The sequence below is a fragment of the Eretmochelys imbricata genome, chromosome 12, assembly GCF_965152235.1.
Source record: "Eretmochelys imbricata isolate rEreImb1 chromosome 12, rEreImb1.hap1, whole genome shotgun sequence".
NCBI classification, from domain to species: domain Eukaryota; kingdom Metazoa; phylum Chordata; order Testudines; family Cheloniidae; genus Eretmochelys; species Eretmochelys imbricata.
The window spans coordinates 7527015-7542266 of record NC_135583.1 but is presented as its reverse complement, the minus strand read 5'-3'; the positions used below and the strand labels follow the sequence as shown (position 1 = coordinate 7542266).

The 15252-nt window shown below is 41.7% G+C and overlaps 1 protein-coding gene across 1 annotated transcript in view; it reads right to left on the bottom strand.

Annotated features, from left to right (window-relative positions):
• Window positions 1-222: 222 nt before the first annotated feature.
• CIAPIN1 (cytokine induced apoptosis inhibitor 1) overlaps window positions 223-15252 on the bottom strand; it is an 18931-nt gene continuing 3901 nt past the window's right edge. Inside the window, exons 2-9 of the mRNA XM_077830682.1 lie at window positions 7597-7763; window positions 6600-6752; window positions 5521-5597; window positions 4910-5078; window positions 4000-4073; window positions 3603-3718; window positions 2469-2541; window positions 223-1671 (exon numbers count right to left, since the gene is read on the bottom strand). Of these exons, the coding sequence (XP_077686808.1) occupies window positions 1561-1671; window positions 2469-2541; window positions 3603-3718; window positions 4000-4073; window positions 4910-5078; window positions 5521-5597; window positions 6600-6752; window positions 7597-7753 (930 nt within the window). The 5' untranslated portion in view covers window positions 7754-7763 and the 3' untranslated portion in view covers window positions 223-1560. The remainder of the gene's footprint in view (window positions 1672-2468; window positions 2542-3602; window positions 3719-3999; window positions 4074-4909; window positions 5079-5520; window positions 5598-6599; window positions 6753-7596; window positions 7764-15252) is intronic.

Genomic DNA, 15252 nt, shown 5'->3' with positions numbered 1-15252 from the left:
TCTTCTTGAAGTCTTGATTCTATTCTTTCCTGCATTGAGTATAATGAAATATGTGCATGTGTAATTTTTGCTGGAACAGTTACTGTAGGAGGATGACTACCAAGGTGTGCTCAGTGTTTCTGCTTACAAGTAGCTCAAGCAGGCAGAACAGAGCCAAGCCAACAAGAATCAGCTGAGAGTCAATGAACAGATTTAAACCATATTTAAAGCTCCACTAAGACCAATTTTTAACAAATGCTTTATTTGTGGTCACAGCCTTTAAAAACAGAACAGCCCTTAATCCTAACCCGCTACATGAGTTTATTTCAAGTCAGTGCAGGGTAATGACAAGAAGGTGAAGTTGGATCCTGCACTTAAGTGGCTCTAAATAGGATGATATCTTTATACACAAAAGAGCTGAATTGAGTGTGTGAGGTGGGAAACGAAGGAAAATAAACGTGGTGAACAACACGGAAGTTCTCAGGAATGGCTCCCTTGTCCTGAAGCTGCAGGGAGGGGAGGTTAGCTACAGCCCTGAAAATCTTTCCCACTGTAACACTGGGTAGGTAAATAAATACTAAAGCACTGTCAAAGGTCAACTTCTCTCAGGGATGGGAAGGAGGTGGTGGCACATAGCGCCCCAACATTAGGATAATTCAGTAGTTATTGCTATAGACCTTTGTAGGTAACAATCTTCTCTTTAATTAGTATAAGATATTCACTAGCATTAACCCTTATGTTCCCAGTGCTTATTGGATGGAAGAAGGGGCAGCAAGGCAGAGACTCCCTATATAATCCACTTTCTACCTAACACGCTGGACTATTCTCAAACTGCTTGAACAAAGCTGTTACCTTTTCATGGAAGGCAAGAGGGCAGGAAAAGGAGAGAAAGTTTATCACTAGCAGCTTCCCAGGATACTTGGAAATGTTTGCTACTATCCTGTTTGCTAAACTCTTCAAGGGACTTTCACAGGATTCTCTTTGCTAACAGTTCCTACAAATTCCTTTTTGTACATCACATGGAATGACAAACCAGCTCCACGTTTTAATAAACTAAGCCCCCAAAAAGAGCAGGAAATAGGTGTCATCTCAAGAGACTTGAACAAAAACTAAGCTAACTCCCCAGGAATAAATATGGCAAAGAGTGGTCTGAACTGAGCTCAGAGGCATTGGCTGGGGTTCCAGGTACACTCAGACAAGATCAGCCTGGCATCTGATTCCCATTGTACATACCCCTTCTGCCAACAGCACATACTCTGACGGCCAGCGCCTCTCAGTCTTCAGCCAATAAATCTGAAAAACCTAACATTCCATTAACAAGTCTGTATTATGTACATGATAGGAGACCAGACATCACTGCAAATGATCAATTACCCAAAAGTTAATTAAGTCTATTGAGATCACATTTTTAGTTCACATCAGCTCCACGTGCCCTCAACATCCCAACCCACCCCCATAAAGAAGCATTTCCTGGAGAGGGAAATTTAAGGAGATGGGAGGGGAGAGGGGCTCATGTAAGCTCTGAAGCCAGTGTGCTATGGAACTGCTGTGCACCAATGGTGTCTCTGTAACATCCTCCTCTTAGGCATCATGAAGATTGTTCTCAGCCAGGAGTATCTTCTCTCCGGGTTTAAAGGCTGGCATCCCCATGTAGGGGCAGCTGGCACAGCGGAATGCATCCCCCAGGTAACACTGCCAAGACAGAGAGGCGACAAAAGCATCAGCTTGTTACCAAGGGCAGACAAAAACAAAGGGCAGGGTTTCCTGGTTTAAGTTCTCTTCCCAATGGGAAGTATTTTGCCCTACACAGAGGTACAATCTGCCCACCAGAGAATAAACCAGCATCGAAAGAATCTGCTTTCAGCCTCTAGCAATCGGCACAAACCTGGTTAGGTCAGGACTGAAGTCTGAAGTAGTCCGGGATTGAACAAACAAAGAATGAGTTTTTCCTGACCACACAAGAATGCAGTCTCCTCAGATTAGGGCTAAAGCCTAGCTGCTGTAACATCCAACTCTTGGGGCTCTCAGTTTCTCCAAACCATTCAGAAAATCCTGTTTCACTTTGAACACAGGTGGCTTCAGGGAGAGGAGATATCTTAGTAAATACTGAGCAGCTCAATGGATTCAAATTCAGCTCAGGTAGGTCATGAATGAGAATCATAACTATATGGAATGGGGAGACTTCAGTCTAGCTCTTCCTAGAGAGGTATCCATATCATAACAAGACGTGAATGTGCGCAGAGCAAGAAGTGGCTGCAAATACAATGGAAGTTACCACAGACCCATCAAAGCCAAATATTACAAAAGCTGATAGCCCTGCAGAGACAGAACGATTGCTTCTAGGCCACAAATACTGGTGAGTAAAGTCAACCCATAGGGAACAATCAGTAACTCAATAGAAAGTACTGTTTTTTTAAACTAGTTCTCAGATAAGAATACACTCTTTCCCTGTCTGTCTATACCACAGGATAGCTGGGAAGGATATTTACATTTCCACAAGCAGATCTGGGCTGCAGGCTCTCTCTCTTCTCCTGCTCCAGGTCCTCCGCAAGGCCACACGTGCTGCAGAAGAAATAGGATTCATCCTAAACCAGTTTGCAATGGCGTTAGCCACTGACTCTACCCACTCCACCCTCTGACATTTCTTCCTCAGTCCTCCACCCACGAGATTACAGCCGCAACATATCATTCCACCCAACGGGCTTTAGAGCATGTGCAGTTACTTACACATCCACACACGCACCCCCGCTTTATTATCCTCTCTAATATCATAGCCCTTAGCCGTGGTTCTCAACTTATTCACCACTGTGGGCCACATATGCAGCTCTGTGTGTGTTATATTTACTGTGAGGATGCGGCCCACATACTACCTGTATGGCCCTGAGAATGTCACATGGGCTGTAGCTGTGTGCCGATTCGGCTGAAAGTGGCCCGTGGGCCGCTGGCTGAGAACCGAACCACTGGCCCATGGGACCATGTCGAGTGTCCCAGTTGCTTGAACTTCCCTCTCTCCACCTAGCACATGCGGAAATGCTATCAAATACCAAGCTCTTATTTTAAAATCTACATACAGTATTTCTCTGGAAGAAAACTGAGGAAGAGTCGTGGTTTTAAAAAGAGCCTGCATGAATCCTGTGGTTGCCCCCAAGTGAGTCCGTGTGTTGGGGGAGAACTATTCATCTCACAGGGGAACATTTACGCCTGGGATATAAGTAAACGGATTTTAAAACACTCTAGTTACACCAGCATACACCCTTAATGTAGATTCACTTAAAAACAGTTTAAATCTTCTTTAAAAATCAAGTTAGCTTATTTTTAAAAAAATTATCTAGTTATACTATTGCAATTTTAATACACAGAAGCCCTTGACAAAATTTAGGAGATTTATGCACTAGAATCTAATTTTTGAAAAATTCTACAAAAGGAAATTCACTTGGCTAACAGATTTCTGAATGTGTTTCTTAAACTAAATACCAAAATACACTAAGGGTTAAAAAGAAGTAGAGATACCAATGAATAATTCTTTGGAAAAACAGCACCATACCCTGCTCTTTTTTAAAGGGCAATGGTTAAATCTGATTTGAAGTCAGCACATTCACCAACACATCAAGTCTTGTACTCACCAGTTCTTGCAGGCTTTCTTTTTACCCAATTCCTTACAGGATGGAGCTTTGAGGGAAGATGGATCTGGCTTCTTCAGATCCTCAGAATCTAGCAACTCATCTGAGTCCAGGAGATCCTGAAAGAGACAACATGGAGGAAGAAACAAACAAACGAAGGAAACTGGCTTAACAGAGACACTGCCAATGTTAGATTCAAAGAAATGACAACACCTGGCATAGCTTGTACCTATGCGTCAGCATTATGCTCCATGCAATAAACCTCTCACCATGTAATATTAGAGGAATTTTTCCATATGGCTCTCACTCCACCCTCTCCTCTGTAAAGCCCTACTGAGTACTGTGGGTTAAAGTTCATGAAACTTCTAAGTTTTGTGTGGAAAACTAAAACAGAACTTACCATTCCCTCATCATCCATATCATTAGCAGAGAGAGTCCACAGCTTTGCAGCAGCGGGGTCCACAGCAGGCTTGCCTGGAGCCAAAACAAGAGAGACATAGACAATGATCACACATAGCATGAATCAGACCTGCTCCCAGCAAGGAAATGGTTCCAATATCACTCTTGAAAAACTCACTCCCTGCGCAGTAGTGCCTTTTATCATACTGCACCCTACCTGTGGAACACTCTCACTGTTCTCAGAAGCCAACCACCGGCTCTCTCGCTCAAATCCGTCTTCAAACCTGATTTGTGCAAGGAATCCTCTGTCCACTTCTCCTCATCCTTCATCAAAGGTCAGTTATGAAAAAAAGAAGTGACAATATCCTCCCCGGTCCACCCATTTTTGACACCAAAACGAAATGTCATTTATAGACACTGCATCTCTTCATAATATGATCACCCCTTTTATTTCTTGTTTTGTTTGAAATGCAGTGAAATAGTTAGCTGACATTAGAGCAGGCATTGATGCTGGGAGCCAAGACAGCTCCAGTAATCTAATCACCATTCATATCCTTCAAAGATCTTGCATAGACCCATTTGCACAAAGGAAGGAAGGAAGGAAGGGACTGGGTAGTAATGGTGTTTCTAATAAGGTTAAAAACAAAACAAAACCTATAGAAAATCCTTTATGCAGCTCTCTGTATGCATTACAAAGCAACAGGAAAGGGCACAGGTTTCCCTCCTCCTTTGCTTTGCAGTTAACCTTTGAAACAGAAATGGAAGCTTCCAACAGATACAAAATGGTTGTTAACCAAGATTATAGAGAACCATGTTTTCATTAAGCATTCAAAATTATTATGCTCTCCATTGTACAACGTAAGGAGTTCATACGCTCCCAGCACATATACCAGCCTTCTCTTCGCTCTTACCTGATGAAGCAGACTTCTTAGCAAAGGAAAGTTTGAGCTGACTTGAGGATCCCACTTCAAAGTTGGGTTTCTTGCCTTCCATTTGAACAGACAAAAGGTCATTGCCTTGGTAACTCAGATGCTCTTGGACTGACTGGGTCTCCTCAGGGGTCAAAGGCTCCTTCTGCAGCTGGAATGCAAGACACAGTGAGTGTTAATCCTTGTACAGAACTGCCATATTCCAATGCCCTGTGTGGTAACATCAGACCATACAGAGAAGGGTTTCGCCTCTATCCCATGATGTTGAATTATACCTCAAACTGGCTCATTCTCCCAGCTTGCACAAAGTGGATCATGGTTCTGGCGCTTGCTCAGATGGTGATATTACACAGCTTACTGCCACTATTCATTTGAAGATAAACGGATTTTTTTTTTTTAAATTGCAAAGAAAACTCTTATTCATGCAGTACTAAAAGCACAGTTTTCATTGCTGGTTGTGCTGTTGCATATTTAAAGGCACGCTAACATGGCAATACGGTGAATAACTAGCATCCCTTTTGGAAGCCTCTACTCTACATTATACAGTCCTGAAATGGGTGCTCTCAGGAGGTAGTTAGTGCATATACACATACCTCCTTGACTTCCACCAGTCCAGAAAGCGTCAGAGCCGTGGGGAGCCTGGCTGCTGTCTTGATTCTGCTGTTGTTACCTGGGAAACATGACAGGGAAGGCAAAACAAAGCTCATTATTAAGAACTAGATGTGTTGCTTCTAATGTGAAAGGACTGACAGTGCTTTAGAAGGCAGCATTCCAGCTAATCCCTTTGTTTACATGTTTCTTTCCTAATCACTCTGGGCACATCTGGGAAATCAGCCATTCAAACAGGCTCTTCAACTCTGAGACTATTAATTAGTTCAAAATTATGCTCTTGACAAATACATTAAGATCACGAAGGATTCTCCAGCATCCAAGAAAAAAAATCATCTCCACCTACTAAAGAGAAAAATGGGAGCTCCCACTTTGCCAGGCTCATGGAAGTCCTCAAAAATATAAAATCCTAAAAAATATGAAGTTCAGAAATATACATTAAAGAGCTCATTCCAGAAGGCATCAGGTCTTACACCGACTGATTTAATTAACAGCTTTGGTCCATCTGTTCTCCATTGGGTAGCTGGCATTACCTACTAGAAAGGCTCTATTCACATTTTTCGTAAATTGTGATAGTACAAGATGCACCGTCTCTCTCCTAAACTTCACTTTATCTTTTTTAGATTATGCAAGTACCTAACGGCCCCAGTCAAGATCCAAGCCCTGTTGTGCTACAGGGTAAAAGATGGTCCCAGTCACTAACAGCTCATGATCTAATTTTACTTTCACAGAGGCCCAGAAACCTGACTTAAGTCACTACAAACTCTAGCATCAGCTCTGTGCATCAGCTAATCATAGCGGTATGCTTACAAGAGTAAGTCTTTCTCTGCTCTTACATTTTTGATACAAGATGGTCACCATCAGAGATTCCACCATGACAGTGATAAGCTCAGACACAAGATCACGCCTTGCTGCTTACGTTAATGAATCACAGTCACAGAACTACTCTTTATGTTGACTACCATCCACAGCTCTTGGCCCTTTAGCTTTGGCCTAATCCTCCATGAAAGTATGTTTGGTTGCCTCAGATCCAGGGGCAAGAACATAGCAGACTCGCTCTTACCTATTTGTGCAGCCACTGGTTCTTTCAGAAGGACACGACCCCCTGGCTTGAGTATCCGAGCTATTTCTGCCAGCACCTCTGCACTGTGCAGTGTCATACTGCCTGGTACCATGCCTGACAGAACCACATCAAAGCTGGACTCCGCATGAGCCGCTGAAAAGAAGGAAAGATGAAGAGAGAAAAAACAGACAAGTGTATCTTACCAGCTAGCCCCTCTCTGATCTCCTTCGTACACATGCACGTGACAATCATACCACATGGCGTCCATTAATAAGGCTACGATTTTGTCATGGAGGTCATGGAAGTCACGGAATCCATGACTTCCAAAGACTTCCGTGACTTCAGGCCTGGCGGCTGGGAGCTGCAGGGTCTTGCTGCCTCCCGCAGTGGTAGGGAGCTGTGAGGTATGTCTGCTGCCCTCAAGCTCTCAACTGCTGTGGGCAGGAGAACCCCTACAGTTCCCAGCTGCCGCAAGGGGGAGGGGGTTCAGGGGGATCCCCGCAGCTTCCCAGCCCCCATGGCAGGGCAGGGGGATGCCACAGCTCCCTGCTGCTGGGGAGGGAGCAGGGGGACCCTGTAGCTCCCCTCCGCCATGGGTGGTGGGGGCCCTGGAGCTCCCAGCCAGCCCGCAGCTGCCCAGTCCCTTCACATTTTATCATGGATATTTTTAGTAAAAGTCAGGGACAGGTCACAGGCTTCAGTGAATTTTTCATTCTTGCCCATGACCTGCCCCTGACTTTTACTAAAAATATCCATGGCAAAATCGTAGCCTTATCCATTAACAATCATCAGTGATGAAACAAACATGACTAGGGTGTATAGCTTTCTTGTATACTACTAGCAGTAGAAGTCACAAAAGGATTTCTACCTTTATACTTAAAGATGCCCTAGGTTACAAATCAAGGAAAATGCTAGCTCACATCCATTAACATACCCACAGAGCATGACACTGCCCTTACACCAAAATGTGTGGTAAAAATTATATCCCCATTCTTACAATGGGACAGTTGGTCAATATTTTCCACGGATACGCGGCTCTCAGGTCCCACCAATGCCTGAATCTTAGCCACCAGATTCTTCAGTCCTTCAACAGGCGAGGAGCTATCCCAGATCACTGCCACACGCTGGCCAACTGAGATTCCATATGCTGCCATATCGCTGGACCTGAAAGTGCCAGATTGAGAAAGGAAGAAATCAGTGCCAAGGCCACCATGAAGAAAGTGGATTTTCACTTAATCCAGAGGGTTACCCTCTTAAGAATTAGGATAATTCCTTGGGCACTGAAAACAGAGTTCCCATATCTGCATGTTTACATAGCATGAAGAAATACCATCTCTCTGTCTAAGAGTATAATTCAGTTTCTCTCAAGTTGTGATGCTTGCTTCCTCCAGGAGGATCTGCCAGGCGCAGTGCAAACCAAGTTAAAGGGAAGTGGGAAAGATGGGATTATATAATCCCAAAATAGAAATGAACAGGCAATATTAAGCGCTCAACAGCCACTTCTGCTTGTGACAGTGACCCAGCAAAGAAGTAGTTAATATATCCCCCTTGTACATGAGGAGAACATACATCTTAGTTTCAGCATCCCCAATCATCCAAATTAAGGCCCTTTGCTCTCCTCCTGACATTTCTTTTTTGAAGAAGTGCTCACATTTGGGGAAACTCAAGTATGGTGAGGGCAGCAATAGTGAAAGTTTGAGAAATCCTGTCCTGCGGCCCACAATGTGTAACAACTTGACAACCACTTCTCTAGTTGTTTTCATCAGGTGGAACTATTACTAATTAGGAACTGCTTTACTACACTCAGAGATTGCTTAACTCACCATATTTTCTTCTCATTCCTTAAATATCTCCAATTTTAAAATTAGTTTTACATTATCCTTGCCTATTGTACCACTGTGACACACTGTACCCCATTTAACATCCTGTAAACCCATAGTCACCACTTTTATACGGTCATATGTTGTACAAAGTATGCCTTGTGAGGTACCATTTGAAAATTCATAATCTACTGAGCATCACTATCCTGTGGAAATATGTGTAGTGACACTATGTGTAAAGTTTCAGAGTAGCAGCCGTGTTAGTCTGTATTCGCAAAAAGAAAAGGAGTGCTTGTGGCACCTGAGAGACTAACCAATTTATTTGAGCATAAGTTTTTGTCAGCTACAGCTCACTTCATCGGATGCATCTTATGCTCAAATAAATTTTAGTCTCTAAGGTGCTCACTATGTGTAAAGTTATAAGTAGGGCTGTCCAGTGGTTAAAAAATTAATCGCAATTAATCGCATTGTTAAACAATAATAGAATAGTATTTATATAAATATTTTTGGATGTTTTCTACATTTTCAAATATATTGATTTCAATTACAACACAGAATACAAAGAATAAGAATACAGAATACAACACAGAATACAAAGTATACAGTGCTCACTATATTTATTTTTGATTACAAATATTTGCACTGTAAAAACAAAATAGTATTTTTCAATTCACCTAATACAAGTACTGTACTGCAATCTCTTTATCATGAAAGTTGAGCTTACAAATGTAGAATTATGTGGTAAAGATTCATATGTCCCTTCATGCTTCAACCACCGTTCTAGAGGACATGCATCCATGCCGATTGACAGGTTCTACTTGATAACTATCCAAAGAAGAGCGGACTAACACATGTTCATTTTCATCATCTGGGTCAGATGCCACCAGCAGAAAGCTGATTTTCTTTTTTGGTGGTTTGGGTTCTGTAGTTTCCGCATCTGAGTGTTCCTCTTTTAAGACTTCTGAAAGCATGCTCCACACCTGTCCCTCTCAGATTCTGGACAACACTTCAGATTCTTAAACCTTGAGTTGAGTGCTGTAGCTATTTTTAGAAATCTCACATTGGTACCTTCTTTGTGTTTTGTCAAATCTGCTGTGAAAGCGTTCTTAAAATAAACGTGCGGGGTCGTCATCCGAGACTGCTAGAACATGAAATAGATGGCAGAATGTGGGTAAAACAGAACAGGAGACATGCAATTCTCCCCCAAGGAATTTAGTCACAAATTTAATTAATGCTTTTTTTTTTTAAAACTAGCATCATCAGCATGGAAGCATGTCCTCTGGAACGGTGGCCTAAGCATGAAGGGGCATACGAAGGTTTAGCATATCTGGCAGTTAAATACCTTGTACTGTCAGCTACAAAAGTGCCAAGCGAATGCCTGTTCTCACTTTCAGGTGACATTATAAATAAGAAGCAGGCAGCAGTATCTTCCGTAAATGTAAACAAACTTGTTTTGTCTTAGCGATTGCCTGAACAAGAAGTAGGACTGAGTGGACGTGTAGGCTCTAAAGTTTTACATTGTTTTGCTTTTGAGTACAGTTATGTAACAAAAAAAACCTCTACATTTGTAAGTTACACTTTCAGGATAAAGAAATCACACGACAGTACTTGTATGAGGTGAATTGAAAAATACTGTTTCTTTTGTTTATCATTTTTACAGTGCAAATATTTGTAAGAAGAAATAATAATATAAAGTGAGCACTGTACACTTTGTATTCTGTGTTGTAAAAGAAATCAATATATTTGAAAATGTAGAAAAATATCCAAAATATTTAATAAATTTCAATTGGTATTCTATTGTTTAACAGGATGATTAATCGCGATTACTTTTTTTAATTGCAATTAATTTTTTTGAGTTAATCGCGCAAGTTAACTGCAATTAATCAACAGCCCTAGTTATAAGTTTTACTGTATGATGTTACTGAAGTATGTTATAACTCTGGAGAATGCCCACAGGCGAGCTCTTCAGACACAAAGGAGTGTCTAACACCCAGCCAGGTGTTAAAGAGACATTGTCCAGCAGGGAGAAAGGAAACAAGAAATATACGTTGCATAGAGGGACAATTCAAATCTCAAGTACACAACAGACTGTTGGTCACCTGCACCCCAGCTTGGGGTCAACATGAAAGAGAGGAGGCGGGTATAAAATAAGACAATGACTTCCTCATTACCTCTCCATTCTCCCATCTCTACTCACAGAGCAAGATTGTTTGAAAGACAAAGAAGTAGAGACCTGCAAATCTGCAGATATCTGTGGACCATTTTTGTGGATTGGATGCCAATACAAATTTTGTATCCATGCAGGGCTCTACAAAGAAGCATCACTGAACTAGACGAGTGGTCCCAGGCTGTAGGGGGATCCAGCCTGCAAACTAAGAACTGTGAACTATGAACTACCTGCAGCATTTGGTGGGGTAAGAAAGTTCCTTGCTTCAAATTTTATTTAGCTTGGTAAAGTTTAAGAATTAGACTGCGATTTTATCATTTTATTTCTTTTTGTAACCAATTCTGACTTTTTACCACTCTATCATTTATAATCACTTAAAATCTATCTTTCTATACTTAATAAACTTGTTTTAATATTTTATCTAAACCATTGAGCTTCGACTGGTGTGGCTGGGGAATCTGCTCAGGTTAACAAGGGCTGGTGCATATACATTTCTTTGATAAAATGATGGACTTATGAGCTTGCACTGTCCAAGGGGGTCTTGAGCTGTGTAAGATGCACATTTCTGGGGTGCAAGGCTGGGGGGATTTGCGGGTGTTTCCCTGTATACAGTTCATGAATGCTCTCCCATCCACTCATGTAACTTTGTTGGGTGTGTTTTCACATGCTAATGGCTGTGCGTGAGCAATGCCTGGAGGGGCTACTTTTCACTAGCAGAGCAGTGTGAGAGGTATCCTGAGCTAGAGAGTTAAGGGGGCACAGATTCCACAGTCCAGCTTGTACCCTGGGGGATGTGACAACCAAACATTTGACTATGTCAAAACGAGTAAAAGTACAAAAGATGGCTGGTCATTTGCCTTTACAACAAAAATGGAAGGTTCTTTTCAGTTACAATAAGGTTTCTGTTGCGCTACACCAGGCATCTCAGATAGGCGGCCACAGGACTACAATTCAGGGTGGAAAGCACTCTACCCTACTTCTTGGGTCTTATCTCAGTCTCACATACATTTTAATCAACTGGTCTCTGAACTCAAGATTGTTCCCTCCCAAAAATGGGCAAGAAAAGAATCCTGAATTTAAAGAGCAGCAAAGCTACAAACCTCCAACAACTCAGGAATTCTTCAGCAGTCAGTGAAAGCTGGACACACAGGTGCACTGCTCACCTTCCCTGAGTCAAGGCAGCTGAGTTACACATATTGAAATATGCAACACATTTATGAACCTTCCCTCTTTACGGAGAAGAGTTCAAAGCAGTTTCCCTAGATTTCTACATAAAACTTCTGGAGGAGAATCATTTTTCCATCTTCCCAAAATTCATTGCATTGTTGTCCTCATTCAACTGAGCCTGAGCATGTATGCGAGTAATGCACTTTAACTTTCATCTCATAGGCTTGAGCCACTTGTATGTGTTCAAATTGGAGGCCTGCCCTTTCTTTTTTTCCTGGAAAAATAAGTTGAAACATTTAGATGTAACTAAAATCAGGTGAAAATTAAAGGTCCACTTTTTGTTAATATTTTCATATATGGGTTCTAATCCATCCAACTTTGAAAAAGTTTCTATTACTGAAGCTTGTTAAAATCACTTAGGGAGGTTACTATAAAATTATATCAGAATTCATTATTTCAAGAATTACAGAAGCTTGGGACTTATAATTGAGGTGAAAGATTTCTTATTCTAAAGGCATGGTCTACATTTAAAAACAATTATACTGGCATAACTGGCAGTCAGGGGTGTGAATCCCCAGAGTAGGTGCCTTGTTGTTCGCAGAGGTGGTGTTCCCACACCGGCACAAAAACTCTGCCGTGTACACTGCGTCTATACTAGGGGGTTATGCTGACATAGGCACTGGAGTACAGTAGAATTAGCCTCAGGCTACATCTGTAAGAGATGGGTGTGATTCCCAAACTCGTGCTAGCTCTCATCTCAAGTAGCGTGCTAAGTAGCGTGGTGCAGCTGCGATGACATGGGCAGTAGCAGCTCACGCTAGCCCCCCAGAGTCTGTACCACCCATGGGGTTTGGGCAGATTTGTACTCAGGGCAGCTAGCACATGTCATTGCGCCTACCACAGTCACCCCTCCTATTTTTAGCGTGCTAGGTCAGATAAGAGCTAACACAAGTATGTTTACATGAGCACGGGATCACACCCCTAGCTGGTAATGTAGACGCAGCCGTATTCTCTGTGGATCAAACCCAGCTCAGGTAAGTAGTGAGCAAAGTCACTGCTAAGTAGTGACTCTTTGGTAACCTTTGTGAAATCAATTAGTAGTCTCAGTTCAATTCCTAGCAGACATGTATATGCAACACCAAAACCACTGCCACAATGGTCACCATTTTAAGCAACCTCAGAAGAGAGGCCAAGGATGGACGGACACTAGACGGTGTTCTCATCCCTTCTGGGGGGCTCTCTAAACTAGGAAGAAGCATATTAGCAGAGCAAAGCAGAGTGTTCTGGACTGCTTTTGCCCATGCTGCAGATAGAGGATTTCACTTTAAATACTATCATTTTGCATCAGTCACAACCTAAACAAAGTTCCATTTTTCACAAACCCTTACACATACACTACAGAATTCCAAATTAAATTTCCTAGAGTACAAAAACGTGGAGTATCAAACCATGGAGCTCTCACTGGCCTAGAACTAAGCATCACTGCAGTGCTCCAAGCTATTACTGCTGTTGGTGAGCATTTTAAGTACGTTCCCTCATGCAGATCTTGTTAACAAGAACACAGGAAAGGGAGGATTAAACCTCTTGGAGGAGCAGAGCTAGGCAAGTGCTTACAGGGATTAGGAAACAGCCACATGGAGCAGTTTCACAGCTGGGATGCAAAAGCCGGTATTAATGTAATTGGGAACAAAACCATTTTCTTGAGGGATGCTGGAAATTTTCCAGTTCACTCAGAAAACCGGGAAGATCTGGTCGGTGGAGAAGTTACTGGCGTTATTCCTTCTCTGAGAGTCTGATGAGCAAATAACATGTATAGGAGTCACACATGCACATCAACAGGACAGACACTACAGGGAGACTCTGTATTTTGTGGCATTAGCCACAGAAATTCCGTGCCAGAAAACAGGTCTTGGGACACCACTCTTCCCAAAAAGCTCCTTTATTCACCGAGTCTCTGTTCAGTTTTTACCTCTACTTCAGACAGATGCACAAAACCTTTGATCCTACGCTACTTTTTCTTACCAACCTAAGACTTACTGTCTGACTACACATCAGAAGGACTGCTGAAAGAAATCCACTGGGAACAGCACAGCTTTCTTTGAAGCTTTCTTTTTACTATCCACATTACACAATACTAAACTTAAAGTTTTATTACATGAATGCCGGTTATGTCAGCAATTAGCAAGAGGCGAACACACCTCTCGCTCCTGTGCTTCTCTTTCAAACTAAGGAGGCAACATTACGCTCAGGGAAAGAGAGATGATTAATAAAGATTACAGCACCTGAGAAAGTGGGACATGCCCACAGTTCACCAGACAAAATTGTTTCAAGTTGGTAATAGATCTGGCACTTGGAAACGTTCAAACAAAACACAGAAAAACTCCTTCCCGCAACAATAAAATAGCCCCCATCAGCAATTAAGTTGCCCAAGCCACACTTCTTTCTACAAATACAGACAGAGTGGGAGGAGGCCTTTAATAAGGCTTCCAGATATCTGGGGGTGGAGGGGAGAGATGGGAGAAGCATGCTGGCAAATCAAAGGAACATGATTTCTTAGGTGCTTCAGAGCAATTCAGACAGTCAACAGCAGTAGAGGTAGCAAGTCAAAAAATACCCAAGAATCAGATCTCCAATGCCAACTGCAATAAGGTTTTCAGAAGGGCTGTCGATTAACTGCAGTTAACTCATGCAATTAACTCAAAAAATTGAGTTAATGATTAATTTTTTATCGTGATTAATCGTACTGTTAAACAACATAATATCAATTGAAATTTATTAAATATTTTAAGAATTTTTTCTACATTTTCAAATATGTTGATTTCTATTACAACACAGAATACAAAGTGTACAGTTCCCACTTTACATTATTTTTATTACAAATATTTGCACTGTAAAAATGATAAAAGAAACAGTATTTTTCAATTGACCTCATACAAGTATTGTAGTGCAATCTCTTTATCATGACAGTGTAACTTACAAATGTAGATTTTTTTTTGTTACATAACCACTCAAAAACAAAACAATGTAAAACTTCAAAGCCTACAAGTCCACTCAGTCCTACTTCTTGTTCAGCCAATTGCTAAGACAAACAAGTTTGTTTACATTTACGGAAGATAATACTGCCCAATTATTACAAGGTCACCTGAAAGTGAGAACAGGCATTCGCATGGCACTTTTGTAGCCAGCACTGCGAAGTATTTACACTTCAGATATGTTAAACATTTGCATGCCCCTTTATGCTTTGGCCACCATTCCAGAGGACATGCTTCCATGTTGATGATGCTCATTAAAAAACAAACAAACATTAATTAAATTTGTGACTGAACTCCTTGGGGGAGAATTCTACGTCTCCTGCTCTGTTTTACCCACATTCTGCCATATATTTCATGTTATAGCAGTCTCGGATGATGACCCAGCACATGTTCATTTTAAGAACACTTTCACAGCAGATTTTACAAAACGCAAAGAAGGTACCAATGTAAGATTTCTAAAAATAGCT